The 20,610-nt window shown below is 40.7% G+C and overlaps 4 protein-coding genes across 4 annotated transcripts; 2 read left to right on the top strand and 2 right to left on the bottom strand.

Moving 5' to 3' along the window:
• Window positions 1–2,268: 2,268 nt before the first annotated feature.
• On the bottom strand, window positions 2,269–3,923 carry LOC135711546 (zinc finger protein 624-like). The gene is made up of 2 exons (XM_065234415.1): window positions 3,658–3,923; window positions 2,269–3,592 (listed from the first exon to the last, which is right to left on the bottom strand). Exons 1-2 carry the CDS (start codon window positions 3,894–3,896, stop codon window positions 2,425–2,427), a joined length of 1,407 nt encoding a protein of 468 aa, XP_065090487.1. The 5' UTR covers window positions 3,897–3,923; the 3' UTR covers window positions 2,269–2,424.
• A 7,081-nt stretch (window positions 3,924–11,004) lies between these two features.
• On the top strand, window positions 11,005–12,626 carry LOC135711545 (protein tramtrack, beta isoform). The gene is made up of 2 exons (XM_065234414.1): window positions 11,005–11,746; window positions 11,811–12,626. The coding sequence occupies exons 1-2, from the start codon at window positions 11,087–11,089 to the stop codon at window positions 12,597–12,599; spliced, it is 1,449 nt and encodes a 482-aa protein (XP_065090486.1). The 5' UTR covers window positions 11,005–11,086; the 3' UTR covers window positions 12,600–12,626.
• Window positions 12,627–12,742: 116 nt separating this feature from the next.
• On the bottom strand, window positions 12,743–15,001 carry LOC135711544 (zinc finger protein 431-like). Its single transcript, XM_065234413.1, has 2 exons — window positions 14,729–15,001; window positions 12,743–14,672 (listed from the first exon to the last, which is right to left on the bottom strand). Exons 1-2 carry the CDS (start codon window positions 14,959–14,961, stop codon window positions 12,755–12,757), a joined length of 2,151 nt encoding a protein of 716 aa, XP_065090485.1. The 5' UTR covers window positions 14,962–15,001; the 3' UTR covers window positions 12,743–12,754.
• A 2,261-nt stretch (window positions 15,002–17,262) lies between these two features.
• On the top strand, window positions 17,263–18,383 carry ND-30 (NADH:ubiquinone oxidoreductase core subunit S3). Its single transcript, XM_065234412.1, has 3 exons — window positions 17,263–17,438; window positions 17,516–17,590; window positions 17,653–18,383. The coding sequence occupies exons 1-3, from the start codon at window positions 17,378–17,380 to the stop codon at window positions 18,309–18,311; spliced, it is 795 nt and encodes a 264-aa protein (XP_065090484.1). The 5' UTR covers window positions 17,263–17,377; the 3' UTR covers window positions 18,312–18,383.
• The last annotated feature ends 2,227 nt before the right edge of the window (window positions 18,384–20,610 follow it).

Raw genomic sequence — 20,610 nt, 5'->3', positions numbered from 1 at the left:
TCTTTTATTCTCTTTATTTGGCTTGAATCACACACACTACACGGGGCTTCCTGCTGGCTTGCCTGACTAACGTCGAATGAATCTCACTTCGTGTCGGCTTGCACTTGCGACTCGGGCTGGGTGGGTTGCTTGCGGTGTTGGTGTTTGTGTGCGGAGGTAGATAAAAATGACGTCGTTCTAGTACTGCAGGTCTGTCAAAATCAGCGAAAGTCGCGACGTTTAATTTCGTACAGTGCACGCTTACACAGAAAAAAACTACCCACCGCTTGGGTTTTTTAAACTAAAATTTGAGTTATTTGACCTCTGCCCGTTTCATTTCCTCTCGCTATTGTTGTCAAAAATAGAACGAAAGATTCGACTCAACCGTCTAGTTCCGTACAAGAAGCCAAAATTGAGTAATATGCGATATACCCAAATTTGAGTTAATTGAACTTAATTTTGGGTAGAAAAAATTGAAAATAACTTAGCGATGGGTAATTTTTTTTTGCCGTGCTTAAATGCAAACTACGGTTAGAAAAAAGTACCCAAAATTAAGTTCTTTTCACTCATCTCGGCACTATAGTGCAGGTACCCAAAAGTAGGTAAAGCGGGTCAAAATAATATTCATTTACTTATGTGCAATTCGTATGGAATTTTCCACTGGCTTTTTAACCAAAAGTATGTTAGTTGTACCCAACAGTAGGTAAATATGATTATACTCAACGTTGGGTTCCCACACTTTACTAGCCCTGTTGGGTGGTTTTGCTCCTCCGTTTTTGACAACATTAGAAGGAGAAAAGGAGACAAACTAGTCAAAAGTAGGTAAAAGTGAAATTTCCGTTGGGTACTTTTTTCTTACCGTGTACTTTGAGCCGGTTTACCCAAATTTGGCTTATCGTACGGAACATGGGAGATGAGTGAAAAGAACTTAATTTTGGGTTGTTTTGAATTTCTGTGTACATTAAATTCCCCGCGCACGGTGTTTCGTTTAAGCCCATTAATGGGTACAAAATACCCATTTTCAAACCATGTATGCAGCTGTTAAAAAAGGGGGAATTCGGAAATCATAAAATGGGGGAAAAAATACCCATTTGAAGAATCAGTTCACGGTTGAATAATGGGTGTATTTTTTACCCATAAATGGGTGAAAAAACACTTCGAAATGTTATCGTCTCATTCCGTCACTGACTCATTGGGAATGCAAACAGTTATACATGCTATAACCATAGAGGTAACTCTGTTCTTACTACACTCAAACAATTTATCACATATCTAATGGATGAAAACCATGTGAATTTCACATAGCTTTCATGTTCACATAGCTAAAAATCCCACCACAAAATAACATGAATATTATGAGGCCGATGAAATTCATATGAAAAATCATATAAACTTAACCTGATCGCATAAATGTTATGTGAAATTCAGATGAATTCGATTAATTTTGTTTATGGATGAAAATCATTTGCGTTTCCAATGGAAGCTACATGAAAACTATTTTCGGTGAACAATTTGCTCTACACTGAAAAAAGTTTTCATTTAGTTTCCATTGGGAACGTAAATGAAATTTTTCCAATAACGAAATCTACCTGAAATTCACATAACATTCACATGATCACATGAATTCTATGTGATAAATCACATAAACTTCATTGGGCACATAAGGTTTATGTGATTTCGTGGTGCGATTCCCAATTATGAGATCACATAAAAGTTATGTGAAATTCTAATGGATATTTTCCATTGGAAATGTGATTTATTTTTTGAGTGTACTTCTTCCAATGTCATGTTATCTTTCATTAGCTTCGACCGTTTAACACATACAATATATCGTTCGAGTGAACATCACTGATCGTTTATCTTTCAGACCGTATTTTATCGCTAAAAGGGTTTCGACTCTTACACCGGACATATCAACCATAAATGAACTGTATCCCGGTTGGGTAAACTATCTCACAAATGGATGTTGATTTTGTACTGAGATTTGCAGCTATGTGATCACAGGAAAGCTATGTGAAATTCACATGGATTTTATCCATTAGATATGTGATAATTTTTTTGAGTGTATGTTAATACAAATTTCAGATGAGTTCAAATAAATTGAATTTTTTTAAGACTGTTGGCTCCGTAATATTGTTTAAGACACTTGAGCCTTGCCAAATGAACGACAAAATTACCACAGCAATAATTTATTGAAATTTACACAAAATAAAAACGCAGAATGCCTTCTGAAGAGTGTGATATTCCGATAATAAAAAGAAGAAGAAGAAGAAGAAGAAGAAGAAGCATAACATACAATGGCATGATACAATACATATCAGTTACTACGCAATGTTTTCTATTATATTACGAGACGCCCGCATTGACAAGTCACAACTTAAACCTACCAAATTCGTCCGTCCAATCTGGCTCATCACCATCAGCTCCGCCTTCTGGCACCGATCTTCAATTCTTGCGCTTTCCCTTCAAACGTCCACTTTTGTGTTTCAGCACATGATTATCCAGGCAGGTGGAATTCTTGTACGCCTCCCCGCACCAGTCACATTTGTACGGCTTTTCGCCGGAATGCACTATGTAATGCTTCAGCAGCAGAGACTTTGTCGGAAATGGTTTACTACAAACGGTGCAGACCGCGGTAAAAATTTTCTTATGATAAAAATTATCGTGCTCTCGTAGTTGATAGCAATTCCGGAACGTCTTCCCGCATGTGTCGCATTGATAGGACTTTCCCGTGGTTCGACGTTTGGGCTTGCAAAGCACGTGATCAGCTCCATGCTCGCGATTTTGGTGGGCCTTCAGACTAGGCACAGTAGAAAACCCAAGCTTACAGAGGTCGCATTTCATTGGTCGATTTTCCAAATCGTGAAAACTCAGATGATGGTTGTATGAAGAAACCTTGTTAAATCTTTTATCACCACATTCCGCGCATTGATAATCGGCATTTGCTGCGTGAGTCGGTAGATGACCTATTAAGTCGTTGTTGGAACTGTGTAACGTGTTACAAATATAGCATTTACGGGCAAGTATGGCCTTAAAGTCTTGCTTTTGTACCACTACTACAGGTAAAGAACGCTTCCGAGCACGCGCTGGTCCTCGCCTACGCTTACGTTTTGGTGATTTTTCCGTCAGTAATAGGCCTGTTTCATCTGAAGCAACAGCTACAAATTCCACATTAGAATCATACTGCGATTCTCCAGGTTCAGGAATTAAATCTACTTCGAAAGCAACGTATTTACTGCTATCTTGATCGATCCTGATTGTTTCGACGAATTCGTCTACGCACAGGTCTTGATCGTCACACAATTCGACAAGTTCATTTTTCGATTCCAAGAAGGTAGTTTTCTCGTTTTCAGCGGCCACTGCCAATTCATTGAATTGCGCTCCAACTGTCTTGGCTTCCTGGATCCAGTTTAGGCAAATATCAAGTTTCACCAAGCATTCCTCGCAAATTTGCATTAGAAAGTCCTTGTCCTCCAGCGTGAGCCCCAGAATCCTTTTGATTAAGCCGGAAACTGTCTTTCGACCTACTTTACTATCCATGGAAACCATTTCGTTTCGATGATAGAACTGCAAACAAATTCGACAGCTACAAACTTCCGACAATTCACCATTGCTGAAGTGAAAGCAAAATATCTCAATATACCGTTCACGATTAGGAATTCTGCATGTTGTTCTTACCGGTCTTCAAACAAACACGGTTCCTGGTAATCGGAGAACGACTTGTCCTCAAAATGCCAGCTACAGATTGCCAGATCGTGAGATTCGGCTTTTCCGCTGGGTGTGCACTGTGCCAGCAAGCCAGAACCGAACTCGATGGCTCGTTTCCATCGTTCACGTAGGGTTTCGTTTTCTGGAAATCGAATAAATACACAATCCGGCTGGGAACTGTAACTACAATCCGGAACTACACAATCCATTTGGAGGATTTTTGTTTTGGATCTGCATTCGCTGCTTCGTCGAACACCACAACAGTTTGTAGTACTAGAATGTTTTGAATTGGTTCAGTGCTTCCAGACAAACTTTTTTTTTCTTTCTTGAGCGGGAGACCCGCATTTGGCATACAATGTTCATTGACATAAATAATTCGTGATTGTTTTTCCAATTCGTTTGTTTGTTTATGCCTCGATTTATGATGAAATTTTTATGAAACTCTACGAAGCCGATCAAGATTTTTTTGAGCTCATTTCTTCCCAGGGTAAGGGTTTGAACACTTATAACTTTGTCATTTATAGATGAAATTAAAAAATCCAAATACACCAATCGATAGGAAATAACTCTCAAAATCTGCTACAATACATGCTTTTCCAATTTTTTTTTTATAAGAAAACTGTTGAAAAATGTACAAATAAAAAGTGATAATTTTATCACTGTTTTCATGAAATAAACGTTCTCTCCAAACCCAGTCGTCATAATCGAGTACCATTTGGTTGTACATCATGCTGCTTGAATCTGAAAAGTTATTAAACAGCGCTGATCTTGTGCCTCTACACAATTTTGCTTCGGACGGCGGATTAGCAGGTAGCAGCAGCAGCAGTAGGAAGGCAGCGGTTCCTGTCAAGCGCGCAGCGTTCGAGTTTTGCACCTCGAACCTTGCGGGTCGTTCCCGTCGAGATCACTGGCTGCTGGCATAAGCGCTCCGAAGTGGATCAACCTCCTTGCCTAAATGATAACGATCCCGCGTTCTACAAATCTCGATTAATTTTTCGGAAGGACATATCAGCTTTTGTAAACAACGCATTTTATCGTCGGTTTGGCGTAAATGATAGCTCGCCCACGCATACTAACACCACTATATCAGGTGGGGAAAATATCCCAATATCTCGCAATCAAAACATTTTAGTTTGAAATCGCTCCATTTATTTCTCGGTACATCTTGGTACATCTATTCAGTCTATTGATTGAATAAAAAAAAAACTAAATATGTATTTTTTTTAAGATTGTGAACGCACATCCATTATTTTGCATAAGAAATCGGGATGTTTCTGTGGTGAAAAAAAAAGGATTTTCCTACACAGATTACAGATTTCTGTAACAAGCACTGAAGTTATCAGACGGTACCTCTATTTATGCTCTTAGATTAGCTATGAAAGTCCATCCTACTTGGAACATTTTGCTATAGAACGGTTTATAAAATCCCAGATTTTTTACTGATGGGGCTGAGGCATAGCAAGCCGTTCGATTGCATAATCGGGACTTAAAACGCTTATCTCTTAGCATAAAAGAGGTACCGTTAAGTTTTTTTTCAGAGCTAGGTACTGAAATTCAACAGTGATTTCAGCGTTCAAAAGGGCCTACTTGTAATGATCGATTCTCTTAATCGATTTTCTCTTTACATTGCTACAGCTAAGCGAAACAATTCAAGCTGAACATTGCATTAGATCCTAAGTAACATTGACAAGATTCCCTTCGTCGACTTTCTCCTTGTATCCACTCGGCCCAGGTATTTTCAGCACACATATCGATAAAAGAAGTTTTTATCTAGCATCTTATACGACAAACACAACAAGAAACGGTTATGTGCTCAAGTTATTAACGGACAAGAAAGTCAGCGAAGAGAATCCATCAATGCTATTTAGGACCTAAAAATGTTAATCCAAACGCACCGAGAAATGTTAATCCAAGCGAGTTATTAACAAAAGAGAAAAACGATCATCGCAGTTAAGTCTTTATGTCTGCTCACTGTCGAATTTGTAGTCTATGATAGATATGGAAGTCACTTTTTTTTTCCAAAACAGAAACGCCCCGTGGTCTTATGCCAAATGATATATGTGCATCTACAAAACGCGAACGAAATCTTTAAAAAACAATAATATTTTTTTTTTACTCAATCGGTAGATTTTTTTTTCTTTATTTAAGAGGTTTTCTGCCAATCGGCAGATAAAAGATGTACCGAGAACTTATTGGAGGGATTTATAGCTAATCGAGTTATTCCCGATCAACTCGAAATGTTGCATAATTGGTGCATAATGGTGTACTCCTTTTTTGTGTGTGTGCATTTTTTAAGCGTTTTGAAGTTGAATCGCTGAGGAAACCTTATCTCTGGTCAATCTTAGTACCACATAAAGCAGTCCCAGGCTTGATCTCGATGTTCAGTACATATTGAGACAGAGAAAGCTAGGCCTCACGATCCTTTTGGTTTAAAGAGTTTTTAGCAAGAGGTGTCAGAAAAGTTACCACAGGGATAACTGGCTTGTGGCCGCCAAGCGTTCATAGCGACGTGGCTTTTTGATCCTTCGATGTCGGCTCTTCCTATCATTGTGAAGCAAAATTCACAAAGCGTAGGATTGTTCACCCTTTCAAGGGAACGTGAGCTGGGTTTAGACCATAGAGGTAACTCTAAGACCACTGGGTCCCGAAGAAAATCATTATTATTTTTGGCTCACTCAGTACCAGAACAACGGTCCCAAGCTATTTCACTCACCCCTGCATGTTCTGCATGAATCCACACACCCCTGATGTTATCTGTCAAACTTTCATAGCGAATCAAAACAAACATAGTGTAGTAATAGAATTTCAACTAGAATAGGGTACGTTAATAGTTTGCTTGGGACCAATAGGCCGATGAGATGAAATTAATGAAAATTAAGTATTTCATGTAATTAAATTTAATTTCGCGTAATGAAAGCAGTGCCAGTGTAATTACTGTAATTAAAACACGTACTTCAATTTGATTACGTAATTAATGTAATTAAAAATTTATTTTCTGTAATTAATGTAATTAATGTAATTAAAGTTACACAAATGTAATTTAAAACGTACCCAAACCCTTATTCTTAAACTATTTAAAAAAAATTGAAGAAAACCCTTAACACATACTCGAATGAATCAATTTATTCAAAAACTCTTCTTACACCCCGAAATACGCCCATTAATGTTTTACTAGACTACAAACATGACCAATTCTGCGAATACTTATAATACATTTCTTGAAGCACCATGCTAGAGCTCGTGCTAGAGTTGGAAACTGAAATATTCCACTCGCGACAATCGATTTCCCTCTCGTTTTGTACGTTCAACATAATGTCGTATCTAGTGCACTGTATTCGTTGAATAATGTGCTTTAATGCAGAACTAGAATAAAATCGATTGTCACGAGTGGGTTATATCGGTTTACAACTCTAGCGACAATATACAGTGAAAAGGAAGTGATACTCATAATGAGGGCCGTGATTGCCGTAAAAATGAAATGGTAATCACTTAGTTGTGACGACAAGTCTTCAAATTTTACATTTCCTTAAATTCAAGCAATTCCTCGAGCAAATTTCCTCCCGATCAAAAAATGTTCGAATTTTAAGCCATACTCGTAGCACAGTTCGACAGATGATGATTAGCTTGTGCCTGAATTAACATGTTCAATGGAAGATGTATTTGCATTTGCATTAATTTTCTGATGTTATGGGTGAATTCTTCGATTATTTCAATATTTCTTTCAAACTTAATGTTATTATACTAATAATAATTAGGTTTTGGTTGCAGACACTAAGATGATTCAAACCAATTGTGTGCTTTTATTTGTATTATCGCAATCATATGATCACATCCGTATTCAAAATTGACGCGATAGCACTTATGAAATTTGCCTCCCCATTATTCGTCTTTCCATGGGTCAACTAAACAATACTATGGGCAGAACTCCAAAACGATAGGAAACGATGAGTCCCATGTGCACAGGACACGAAATGATCGTTACCGATCAACTTGACACACTCAAGTGCTGGGAAGGCAATTGCATACTAGCTGCGATTTTTTTCCCGGAAGTAGCGCAGCGTGTGAATGTCCAAAGTATTCACCAGCTCCAGTGTCCGTTCAGCTCTTTCTCTTAGGGGCTGTTCATAAACTACGTAGACATGTTAGGAGGAGGGGGGGTTGGGTTGACAATTATGCACGGCCCATACAAATTTTAAAAATGGGCGCAGGGGATGGGGGGTCAATAATCAAAAAAAATGTCTACGTAGTTTATAAACAGCCCCTTATCGGCCTCAAAAAAAACTTCTGATCCAGCGAAATGACCAGCGAAAGAACTACCGCCTTCTGCGCCTTTGTCACCGTGCCCGCTTGATCAGGTACCAAGTACAGAAATCGATCATCGCCAGTCAAATACAGACACATCGGTGAGTGATGCTTTCAAATACAATTGATTTCTATATTGCTGAAAAAACATGCTTTTGAATTTAATTCAAAATACATATTTTAGTAATAAACATGTTTTCAATTTACGTTGAATCATTCATATGTTTAGAGTATAAACAGGTTTATTTTTAATTTGAATGAACAAAATTCGTATGCGTGGAGAAATAAATAATATTTTTACAAGTAAATTTTGTTAACAATCTAAGAAAAAACTAATCGAATTATTGATAATTTTTCCCACGAAAACCATTTCAAAAAAACTATATATTCGGGGTGGTAAACTTCCCCTTAACCATACATTTTGGGGTTAAATACAAAGAGGCAAAACGTGCTTAACATAATTTTCTATTGTAATTCTGTTTTCGTTCAAATCCACCAAATTAAATTCGTTATTTCTTAGGTTCTCAGTTAGCACAAACAAACATACCTTTTACTGTCGCATTCTCCGGTGCTTTGACAGGGGCGTGATCCAGGGTATAGGTTTTTGCCCTGCCAACACCTCGGCAGTATTGAAATCCGACTACATTTTCAATCATGAACCGATCGTTGCTTGTGAATCGGCACCAATCATCAACGTAGATTTCCTCGTATGTCCCGGGAGATTATGTTTATAGGGTCTATGCTAAAGTCATAATAGCGGTAGCGATACAATCTATCAGAGCTGACATTATCCTTAGCGTAGCAAAAGGGCCTGTGAAATTTTTGTTTCACGGGCCAATAACGAAAGGGTATAACCATAGAGGTAACTCTAAGACCACTGGGTCCCGAAGAAAATCATTATTATTTTTGGCTCACTCAGTACCAGAACAACGGTCCCAAGTAGTCCCAAGCTATTTCACTCACCCCTGCATGTTCTGCATGAATCCACACACCCCTGATGTTATCTGTCAAACTTTCATAGCGAATCAAAACAAACATAGTGTAGTAATAGAATTTCAACTAGAATAGGGTACGTTAATCGTTTGCGGACCAATAGGCTACTAAAGTGGTGAGCCAATTTAAAATTGTTAGTTTCGTATTGATTGTTGACGATATTCAGTTTAGCAACCCACAAAGATGCGTTGCGCTCACTGCCCGCCAGTACTAAAACGCTGACGCTGTGCTAAATTTTGAAAATTTTCAAAATTGACGCAACGTCATGTTGCTTTTTCTTCACATCAGCGTAATCAGAAGTGTATTTTGTGTATAATAGAAGTGTGTAAGAAGGGCCAACCCCAATTCCCAAACAAATTTCAGTGGAATTTTTCAATATAACTAGTGAAATAGCTTTGTTGACAATTTAAACTACTGCAATGTTTTATTATATCCTTTAAAAATATTGTGTGAATACATACACAATACACATTTCGGTTAGCGTATGCAGATCGTGCCGCATTGTTGCCTCTCTGAAGGGCCGCAGAGGATCAACTACTATAATGTACGCCATTCACCATCACTGACGTTCCCTTCACCATCAACACGATCTACGAACCATGGCGGGCAGTAATCATTCACTGAATTCCTCTTTACAAAGTTGTACAAAATGACACAAGCTTTCACAATTTTGTCAACCGAGCCTGAAAGCATAACTAACGTGTTCTTCATCCTCAACCTCGCCACTAGAATTAACCACTTCATTCGAGCAGTTAAAATGACGTTTACTACCACTCGAACTTTGAAATAAAACTTTTTTTTTTAGATTTTTTCTTCTAGAACCTCGAGAAAAATAGCCAACATTTGTGCGTTTTATAAAAAATAGAAATTTGTTGGTCCAGTTTTGTGAAATCGCTGGTAGAAAGTCACGCCAAAACTGCTTGACAAAGTGGTCAATTCCAAAGCTATTTTCGATGGTCCTCCTGGCTCTGCACAGTCGTTGATTGAAGTTGTCTTGAATTGGAGGTAGGTCAACACCTGGATATGGCCGGAGCAAGTTATTCTTAAGAGGAAATCCTGCATCCCCAACAATGAAATACGGCATCACTTCATTTGAGCCTGGCAACTTGTCCGGTGCTGGCAAATCCAACTCACCATTCACCAATCGCCTCCCAAATTCAGAATGTTCGGACTTTTTTTTTAAATATTAAATCTTCTACCAAAACAAATGATTAAAACGAGCTGTCAACTTGAGTATTTTCGATTCATCTACCCGATTTGAAAAGCTGTATTTTGTATTTTTTTTCGTATTTATGTATTTTTAAGTTTTGTGTATTAAATTCATTATGAAATGTATTTTTCGTGTACAAAGTATTTTCGAGGTATTTTTGAGTATTTTTATTAGGGTATTTTAGTTTCAGTGTGTACACGAAACGAAAATCAATTATTTTATTCATGTGTTTCACTTATACAGTTTTGCCAAAACATCAGCCTTATACATTCCATAAGACAAACCACATAGGTCCTATAAGAATGCATAAAAGGTAACTGTGACCGCTTATACGTTTCATTTGACACATGATCTTCATTAACTTTTTGCAAGGCGTCTGCTTATTAGTTGACTTTTACTTTTTATGAATAATCATCAAAAGAAATTTGCCAAAAGGTATAAGGAGATTTCTATCCGTGTACGCATTTACGTATTATAAGTGAAACACATGAATAAAATAATTGATTTTCGTTTCGTGTAGGAATCTAACGCTTCGAACGTACCGCAACTATACTACCCATAATCGTATATCAGTCCCATCTTTGCTTGATTTCCTATCAATATGGGACTGATATGCGGTTATGGGCAGTATAGGAGCATTTACCCTAATATTTCATACCAAGCGACCGTATGTGCGTATGTGTCGTATACGAAATGAGCCAAGCCCGTATACGAGTGTATTCTGGTACTTCTTCCCCCCCATCCGCTCTAGTACATTGTTTATAATGTCAGCTCGTTTTTTGCATTGTTTACATTTTTACGCGATTGGAAAATAAAATAATATTCCTATTTTCAAACAAATTTAACCGTAATTTCACGTTTAAAAGTGCGAAATCATTCGATTTTCCACGCAACATGAATCGAGCGACGATATCCTGCGTGAAGTGGGTCGACTTTAGTGACCACATGTTCAGCACATTCCTGGACGTGTACGCCAATGGGCTCTACACGGACGTGACGCTGGTCCCATCGGATGGGGGTCAACTTACGGCTTGCCGGATGGTTCTGTCGATGGCTTCCAAGTTCTTCGAGGACATTTTCCGCACAGCTTTGACCACAATGCCGGCGAGTTGTGTCGGAGCAGGAGCAGGACCAAACGATGCAACGAAAGATGTCTCTGTGATGATTCCCGACGTGAGCTTCACCATCATGAAGCACGTCCTGCACTTTATCTACACCGGAGAGGTTCACATGAATGCCCGGGAAATGTCGGACTTTTTCGAAGCATGCCAGTTGTTTGGACTGAAGGGATTGGACTATCAGAATGGGAACATTAACGGGGTGAAAATTGCCGGTTCGAATATTGTTACGCCGGAACAGTACGAGTATGAGGAACTGCAGGATTCGTACGCGGAAGGATCGATGATAGATGTTGGAGGCGCAACGGAGTCGGAGGAAGGAGCAATGGTTGAACCGACGGTTGGTGCCGATGCGGTGAGCGAGGGCGAGTTTCAGGTGGAGGAAGTGCATAAGGATGGCGGCACCGAGACGGAAACGGAGAATCAGTATTACGAGGTGAGGGTCTGGTAGTTCAAGGTAGAAAGGAGTGTTGAATCTAAAGGGTTACGATTATTTTCAGATGGATATGAATATGGTGGATCTTGAGTCTGGTACGAGCAATCAAGAAAGTAACGATCAAACGGTGATGGTAACGAAAGAGGAACTAGTGTCTGGAAATCAATCAAACACTTCCGACGCTGAAACGAGCGGCGAATCATCGGGCTTGTGTAAGAAGCGACTGAAGAACGTCGAGTATGGAGATAAGCTGGATGAGGCGATTAATACGATTATTCAGGGAGGAGCGAGCTTCCGAACAGCTTCCATTCAGTATGGTATTCCGAAAACGGTTCTGTGGAGAAAAGCTGTCAAAGCACCGAACTACAAAGCGGATCGGTTCGAATTGCCATCGCCACGAAAGGAGGCCATCGAAGCGTTGAAAGCGGGCGAGAAATTGTTGAACATAAGCAAACGATTCGATATACCACTGTCCACGCTGCATCGGGATAAGATTAAGCTGTTCAGTGAAGGGGCACTGCCGGACAATGTGATGCTGAAGCAAAGGGACAAGGGTACCGATTTCAAGGACCGTGTTCTGGAAGCGGCGCAGCAGTGTGTGGCAGGACTGATGTCCCAATCGGAAGCATCCAAGTTGTACCGGTTGCCAAAGACTACCATTTGGAGGAAGATTAAAGTATTGCGTGCGGCGGACGGAGGTTGTAGTAGTCAAATAGATAGTAGCAGCACTTCCGTCGCAGCGGATATGTCGGTCGACATCAAGCCAGAGTTGATCGAAGTGTTGGAAAGTCAAGATGATGACGGGATGGAACCGGAGGATCAGCTCGAGCCGGACTATGTGGTGATGGTGTGAGGAGATTGATGAGGACGAATGAAAGGAGGATTTTTACAAAGTGGGAATACTTGTGATATTTACGATGACAGGCCCCGAACCCGAAGGAAGTTCGGATCATCATTTCCGTTTTTCTAATCGTCAAGAAATATGTTTATTACTTAAAATGACTTACCCTAAAATTCACATGCTTCATCATCTTCGCCGCCAGTTTGACGATCATCTGTAGGGCCGTCCTTCTCCATGCACCGCTTCCGGTGCTTGTAGAACGTTGGCTGATCGCCGAAGCTCTTCCCACAAACTGGGCACGTAAACGGTCGTTCTCCGGTGTGCGTCCGTCTATGGTTCTGCAGTTGACCCTTCTGCGAGAAACCCTTTTCGCAAAAGTCACACTTGAATCGTTTTTCGTCCTGGTGGATCAGCCTATGGCGTGAAAAGTTCGACTGCAGACTGAATCGTCTCAAGCAGATGTTGCACTGCCACGGTTGCGATGGATTGTGCGATTCCATGTGGTCATTCAGCTGTGCCGCGGATGAATGGTGCTTGTGGCAAATGTTGCACACAAAGCGGTCGGTGTGAATGTTCCGGTGGTTGGTTAGCTGCTGTTCTTGGAGGAACTGCTGGGGACATTCCGGGCAGGTTAGGTAGGGGTAAGATTGATCCGAGTGGGATTCTTTAATGTGCTTCTGGAGATCGCCTGAACGGGCGAACGCTTCCGAGCAAAGTGCACAGGACATCGATCGCGTGATGGCATTGGGCTGCTGGGAGAGCTTGGAAATTTGACTTTTGTGATTCACGAAACGGTGCTTGGCGTATTGACCCTGGGTGAGGAAGCGTTCATCGCAGTACCGACACTCGTACGGGAGAAGATTTTCGTGAAGAAGCGCGTGCTTGGTAAGAGCGGTAGACGTTTTGTAGGAAACGGCACATTTGTCACACTTGTAAGGGCGCTCGTGCGAATGGACAATGTAATGCTTTTCCAGGTTGGATTTGGTAGCAAAAGTCTTCCCGCAAAGCTTGCAGGATGCTGCCGGGAGCTTCTTGTGTTGATACTGATCGTGCTGCTTGAGTAGGGCGTCGTTGAGGAAGATCTTTCCGCACAGTTCGCACTGATAGATTTTCGTCCTTCGCTTGTAACGCTTCGGTAGAGTGTGGTTGGTACCGTGGACCTTGTTCTCGTGAATTTTAAGACTTTCTTTGGCGCTGAAGCAGAGCGAGCAGAAGCTACATTTTCGCGGTCGAACCGTAATGTCGTGACAGCTCAGATGGCGATTGTAGATCGTAACTTTGCCGAAGGTCTTCTTACAGTCTTCGCATTTGTAGTCAATCTTTCCGGCATGTACTTCCGTCAAGTGGGCCACCTGTTCGTCATTATCATCCAAGAATATATCACAAATGTAGCACTTTCTAGCCAGGATATCCCGCAGATATTCCTGTCTGGCAGGTTTCGGAGAACCCGGCTTACGACCGCGTTTCATCTTCGTTATCTCTTTGGGGAACGTCTGCTTCCTGGACCGGACTTTCTGCTTCTTCACGTGAGATTCTTTACCCTTACCGACTGTTTTCCGCTTGCACTTCTTTCGAAGTTTCGCCAAAGGTACGTCATCTTCTTCCGAAGACGATCCAATCTCGATTATCGATTCGTTCCTAGCATCGTTTCCGATCACTTCGGCTTCCGCCTTTTGTTCTTTCAGCTCCACTTTATGATCAACAGGAGGGTTGGCTTCCCTGTTCACCGTTCCCTGCAGCACTTCGTCCGGAATCTCTTCCTTCGGCTCCACCAGAACCGTTTCAACCTTCACCTCACCATCTAAGGGTTCACACTCCTGCCGTGCCAGGGTCATCAACTCCCGGAAGTCCATCTCCTGCCGTAATGTCTCCCGAGCCCAACATTTCAGCACATCAACCTTGACCAAGCAACGCTCGCAAATTTCCGTCAAAAAATCATCCGTCGCCAGCGAAATCTTCATCACCGCCCGAATCGTACTGCTCAGTGACACGTGTTCCATCTTACCGGATTTGGGAAACATCCGAGACCGGAGCGCAAACTTGAGGCACAACCTGCAGCTGGATATGTCCACGGCGTTGCCTTGCCTAAAAAAAATCATCCGATTCTGAGACAGGGCTTCGCTCATACAACAACAACTTACCCATCTCGAAAGGTGGACGGTTCCCGATAGCTGATCATGCCCGGGTGATCATCTCCAGGAAAGTGCGACAAACACAGCTGCAACTGCTGGACACCGATGATGTCCGATTGAATCGGTTGACCGGTGCCGAATTCGATTGCTTGCCTCCACCGATCCGCAAGCTTCGGATCCCGCGGAAACTCAACCAGGAATTCCTGATTGGCAGCATGGCAGCCGGGAACGGTGCAGGTCATTGCTGGTCACGTTCCGTGGAATATATTGGATATTTTTGGGGTTCGATTGGCGAGCGCTTCCAACTTCCGATATAAACAACATTCGCGGTGTTGCGGAGAGCAGTGTCCCTCATTTGGTGGCCTCTACTATTCTTTGACGGTTGCGGCGAGAAAAACCCAAATCGACAGTGAGCATTCAAAAGGGCCAATGTCGCATCATGCTGAAATTGAGAACATCTAAAGAAAATTACTTCTATGACTAGAGCCCGTCGAACGATAACCCAAATGATTGAACTATTCCACAAATGGTTTGTATGATACCCCGAACATTTCGTCATGCCAATTAACCATAACATTTTTATTAGGGCTGTCAAAAGCTGTTTCGTTTTAATCCAAGAGAGAGGAGCCAGCTCAAATGACAGATGCTTTGTTTTGGTTGGCTTCTTCTTCTTCTTTTTTGTTGAAAAAATTGTTGATGGAAATAATTCTTGGGTTTTAATTATAAATTCAGTTTACCAACGATTTCTTGCATGGGTTGATAGTATCATACTGAGAGTACCAGCAACCGATGGAAACTAACGATTTTAAATGGGCTCACTACTTGACTACCCTCACGAAAAAATACCATAAACGAACGATAACCCAAGTAATAGAACTATTGCAAAAATGGTTTGGATGATCCCCGAATACTTCGTTGTGCAAAATAACCATGCTCATTTCTAGATAAACATTTCAAAAGGTCCTATCTGCATTCATCGATTCTCTTCATCGACTATCTCTTTCGTTAATAACTCAATTTCAAAACATTCCTAGCTGTGTTCAAAGTTCTAAGCGCAAGACAATAACTTCTGCGATTAAACCATAGAGGTAACTCTAAGACCAGCAGGTCCCGAAGAAACGTGCTCAACTTTTTGGCTCAGCTCTGGTACTATCTTCGGTCCCAAGTTAATCGATGCACCCCTCGAAACATAGGAAAATCCACGAACCCCTCATTTTATCTGTCAAACTTTCAAAGCGAATAAAAACAAACATAGTGTAGTAGTACTGGAATTTATACTAGAATGGGATACGTTAATCGATTTGCTTGGGACCAATAGGCTAGTCAAGTAGTGAGCCAATTTAAAATCGTTAGTTTCGTATTGATTGTTGATTAAACTATGTGGCAAAAAGAACACGAAATATGTTTGCGTAGGCATGGTCATCAAAAGAGAAAGTTGATGAAGAGAATCGATCAAAGCAGATAGGACCTTTTTAAATGTTCACCGAGATTTTATTAGGGTAGCCTTATTGACGAGTGCACGGATGAATTTGAGTTCACTCACTCGACAAAAAGTGACACAACAGCGGGGCCCTGTTTACTAAAAATGAACATATATGTGTTCATTTTTAGTAAACAGGGCCCCGCTGTTGTGTCACTTTTTGTCGAGTGAAGTGAGCTCAAATCCATCCGTGCACTCGTCAATACATCTATAAGCTTACACGCTATTTAAAAACTACCCAAATTTGGGTAGAATCCACCCAGATCCGTCAAAACTGAAACTACCCAAAAATGGGTAAACTGTGTTGGGAGTGACAAGTTGACGATGAAAAGTGGATGAAATCGGATGATATCGGTAAGTGCGTGTTATTATCATAGAGGTAATGTTATTATTCTTTACAAATCAAAATTATTCAAAAAATCAAGTTTATGGAGCAAATTTTATTGAAATCCGTTCAATGAAATGGAGAATGGATTCCATAATAAAAAATACCATAAACGAACGATAACCCCAATGATTGAACTATTCCACAAATCGTTTGGATGATACCCCGAACATGTCGTTAAGCAAATTATCCATAACATTTTTATTAGGGTTACTTATTACCATTTATTACTTTCTTTCCCCTCGTATTTACCTCAATACTCCTAAACAAGCATTTCACCACAAATATAAATAAAATTTAAAATAAAATCAAATGGGTGTTCATTGCGACAAGCAAGTCGAGCAACTTGCAAGCTCGTGTTTGGTCGAGGTAGGTTCGACAGCTATTTTGTTATTATATATACAGACCAATAGATTCTAGTACGATAAAGGGACACGCTTATCGAGGTACTTGGTACCAATGGGCTAGTCAAGTTATGAGCCTATTTTAAATCACTAGTTGCGTATTGATTGTTGTTTGTATCGTCCAATAACTCAGTTTGTTTACATTTGCTACATTAGCCCTTATGAATACTCACAGTCAAAATGAAGTACTAGAGCGCTCAAGGTTTTGTTATCATTTTCCCACCCCTGATGAGAAATTCTCCGTCCTGACAGCTCTGCGACCGATCATCTCCTCTCGCAATCCGTCATTTTCGCACCGAATTACATAAAAGTGTAGTGGCAGCGCTGAAAAACACTTCATATCCAGAGAAAATTATACTCGATTTTCCGGATTTATCTCCGCCCGAACGATGGCATCGTTACTCCGTTCGATTTCCGCCGTTGCCCGTAGCGGTGTCCTGAGCGGAAATGGTAAGCTCGACAGTTCCTATCTATCCACTCAGGCTTCTTAATCGAATTACTACCTACTCCTATTTTCCCGTTTTTAGTTCTGACTCGCTCGGCCGCCGTCGTCCCATCATCTATCGTGCGATTCAAGTCGGAAGCTGCTGCCGAATCCCGACGTAAACTGACAACAACTCTCGTTAGCAATCCAAAACAAAACTAACCTACAGAACCGTTTCAGCAACCGTCCGCAAACCGGATACGGTAGCCCGTGCCGATCTGGCCGACTTCGGCAAGTATGTTGCCGAATGTCTGCCCAAATACGTGCAGAAGGTGCAGTTGACTGCCGGTGACGAGCTGGAAGTGCTGATCGCTCCGGAGGGTGTTGTACCGGTGCTTCAATTCCTGAAGGATCACCACCAGGCACAGTTCGCAAACCTCGTCGACATTGGTGGCATGGACGTCCCCAGCCGTCAGTATCGCTTCGAGGTGATTTACAACATTCTTTCGCTTCGCTTCAACTCCCGCATCCGCGTCAAAACCTACACGGACGAGTTGACGCCGATTGACTCGTGCAATGAGGTGTTCAAAGCTGCCAATTGGTACGAACGCGAAATCTGGGACATGTACGGTGTGTTCTTTGCTAACCATCCCGATTTGCGCCGGATTCTGACCGATTATGGTTTCGAGGGACACCCGCAGCGTCGTGACTTCCCACTGAGCGGTTACGTCGAGCTGCGGTACGACGACGAGAAGAAACGTGTCGTTTGCGAACCGCTCGAGTTGGCGCAGGAGTTCCGCAAGTTTGACCTCTCGGCACCGTGGGAGCAGTTCCCGAACTTCCGCGATGCTAATCCGGCCACCGAAGAGGTGCCAACCAAGCCGGAGGAGACGAAGTAAGCGATCTAGGGGGTCTTTGTATGTATATGCAATTTTCGATGATATGATAAATGTAGACGTTGATTGAACGAATGTAGGGTAGGTATTCGAGGTCATCTGCCAGATTCCGAAATGTCCGTTATTTTGCAGGAAAATGTGCATTGTGGCAATAGTAGTAGGTGCTTTGAGGGAACATGTCTATTTGATATCTCACTGCCATGCTCGTAAGTTTCAACGAAAAAGGCCATGAAGAGAATTCCGTAGGACCATCACAGGAAGCAAAAAAGTCTCTGAACTTCATTTCATTCATAGTCGTATCAACTTCAGCACAATACTTCAAATTTGCTTCAGGAAATGTAGAATATTTCAGGAATGCCTACTGGATCTTCTAATATCACGAACATGATGTCTGCGGTATATAATTCGTGCCTCCGGATCTCGAATTATGACAGGGTGTCGTACCTGGAAAACTGGGAATCCTCAGAGAATTTTATTTTGACAGGAATTTTAAAATTCTATGAGCAAGCAAATTAAAATAATATGCATTGAAGAAATTCAGGCAAAACTATGAGAATTCTAAGGAAATTATGAAAAGAATTAAAATTCAAATTCTGAGGATTCTTCCCAAACAATTCTTAGGAGTGTTTCCAAGGAACTCTGAGGAGCATTTAACGGAACTCATGGAACACTACAAGAGAATTGTGAGCATAATTCAGAAGAATTTCCGAGGATAATTGGATGGGAATTTCGCGAGTATACTTAGCGAATGCTGAGAAGAGTTCCAATAGACAATACTGATTGAATTATGTAAAGTTTGCAGAGAATTTCAGAGCGAATTCATATTGTTCTACAGAGAATTTCTAGGCAATTTAGGAGCAAATAATATGGGAAAACCAGAGAGGGAGAGAGTTCCTAGATAAACTATTAGTAAATTCTTATTCTAATCCCGCATAAACAATAACCATAAGAAGCGCCTAACCACCAATTCGGGATATCATCCCAACTTTATGTGGGATGGTCGTACCATCTATGATATGGTTAGAGTATGGTACCCGTTTATTAGGGATGCTATTTTCAGACTTAGCAGTTATTACATGTTATAGATAGCCTATCTTGATGACATTTTTCTTGTTAATAATTATTATAATGTCATGTTATAACTCTGTAGTCTGAACAAGGCATAATAGTACGTTCAGACTAGAGTTATAGCGCTATCTTGATGGTGGTTTCTGTGTTGCAATTATTTGACAACCGTTATAACATGTTATAACTCTCCAGTCTGCACAGCGTTTACGGAAATTCTTGAGAACATTTTAAAGAAATCCTGGGAATCACACAAGTTATCTAGGATAGGGATTTTGAAATTCTGGGGCTTTGATATTTTTTATGGCTTAGTAAAGTCAAACTCTCGTGTTTATTTCAGTTACCGTGGGGACGTAATTTGTGATTAGCCCCGGTCCCTTTCAAATTGTATCATTATTTATTACGGCCTTAAATTTGAAATGACGTTTCACATTCATCTAGGGATGGCCGATTTTCATTCGAATAATCGATTAATGAACCGAAAAGTAAAATATTTGTAATCGGTTATATCATGTTGATATAAGCATTAACTTCTCCAGAGGATCATCACCCATCGTTTCAAACATATGCTGCACTCTCATTGGTGGAAAAATTACAGCACAGCGAACAAAACATAATCGATTAGATGTTAATCGAATAATTTAAAAAAAATGTGACATCTCTGATTTTGGTGTGATTGTTTTGATAAAAAAGTGCGCAAAATTTCATCTCTACCGAGGGGGCAGCAAAACCACAAAATTACCTTGCATACGGGGGGTATTCATTGGATGAAATGAACCCGTGAAAAAGGACACTAAAATAGAAAGTTTTTCTTCTGACTGTTTCATTTTAGTATTCTTCTTTGGTAAAGTTCTCCTCTGATCCAGAACTAAAAAAAATGCCATGAGTTTTTTTTTTTTGACATTCGGGACCTAAAAAAAGGTGGACTCAGATAAATGATCTGGACATGGAGAAATTTTTAAGATTCTGGAATATGAAAGGTTGGCAAGATTTAAAACTTTCACAAATATTCAAAATGCTAAACTTCTAAATGATTGCAAAATTGAATTGAATCAAGTTTTTAGACGTCATTTGAAATTTCTACTTATACGGATGTCCCGGATCTTCCGGAGGGTCGTCATGTGACCACAGAATTCACATTTCGGGCTCAGCTTCAAATTCTTTCCCAAGTAATTTAAAAAGAAATTGTGAGGTTCTTGGAACAGTTTCTAGAATTGGGTTGCTTAGGGGTATTGAG

The sequence above is a fragment of the Ochlerotatus camptorhynchus genome, unplaced genomic scaffold (assembly GCF_037179485.1).
Source record: "Ochlerotatus camptorhynchus isolate MF236.1 unplaced genomic scaffold, CSIRO-AGI_Acam_v1.1 ptg000434l, whole genome shotgun sequence".
NCBI classification, from domain to species: Eukaryota; Metazoa; Arthropoda; class Insecta; order Diptera; family Culicidae; genus Ochlerotatus; species Ochlerotatus camptorhynchus.
Note: the sequence above shows the minus strand (reverse complement) of the source record. Positions and strands in the feature narration are given on the sequence as shown.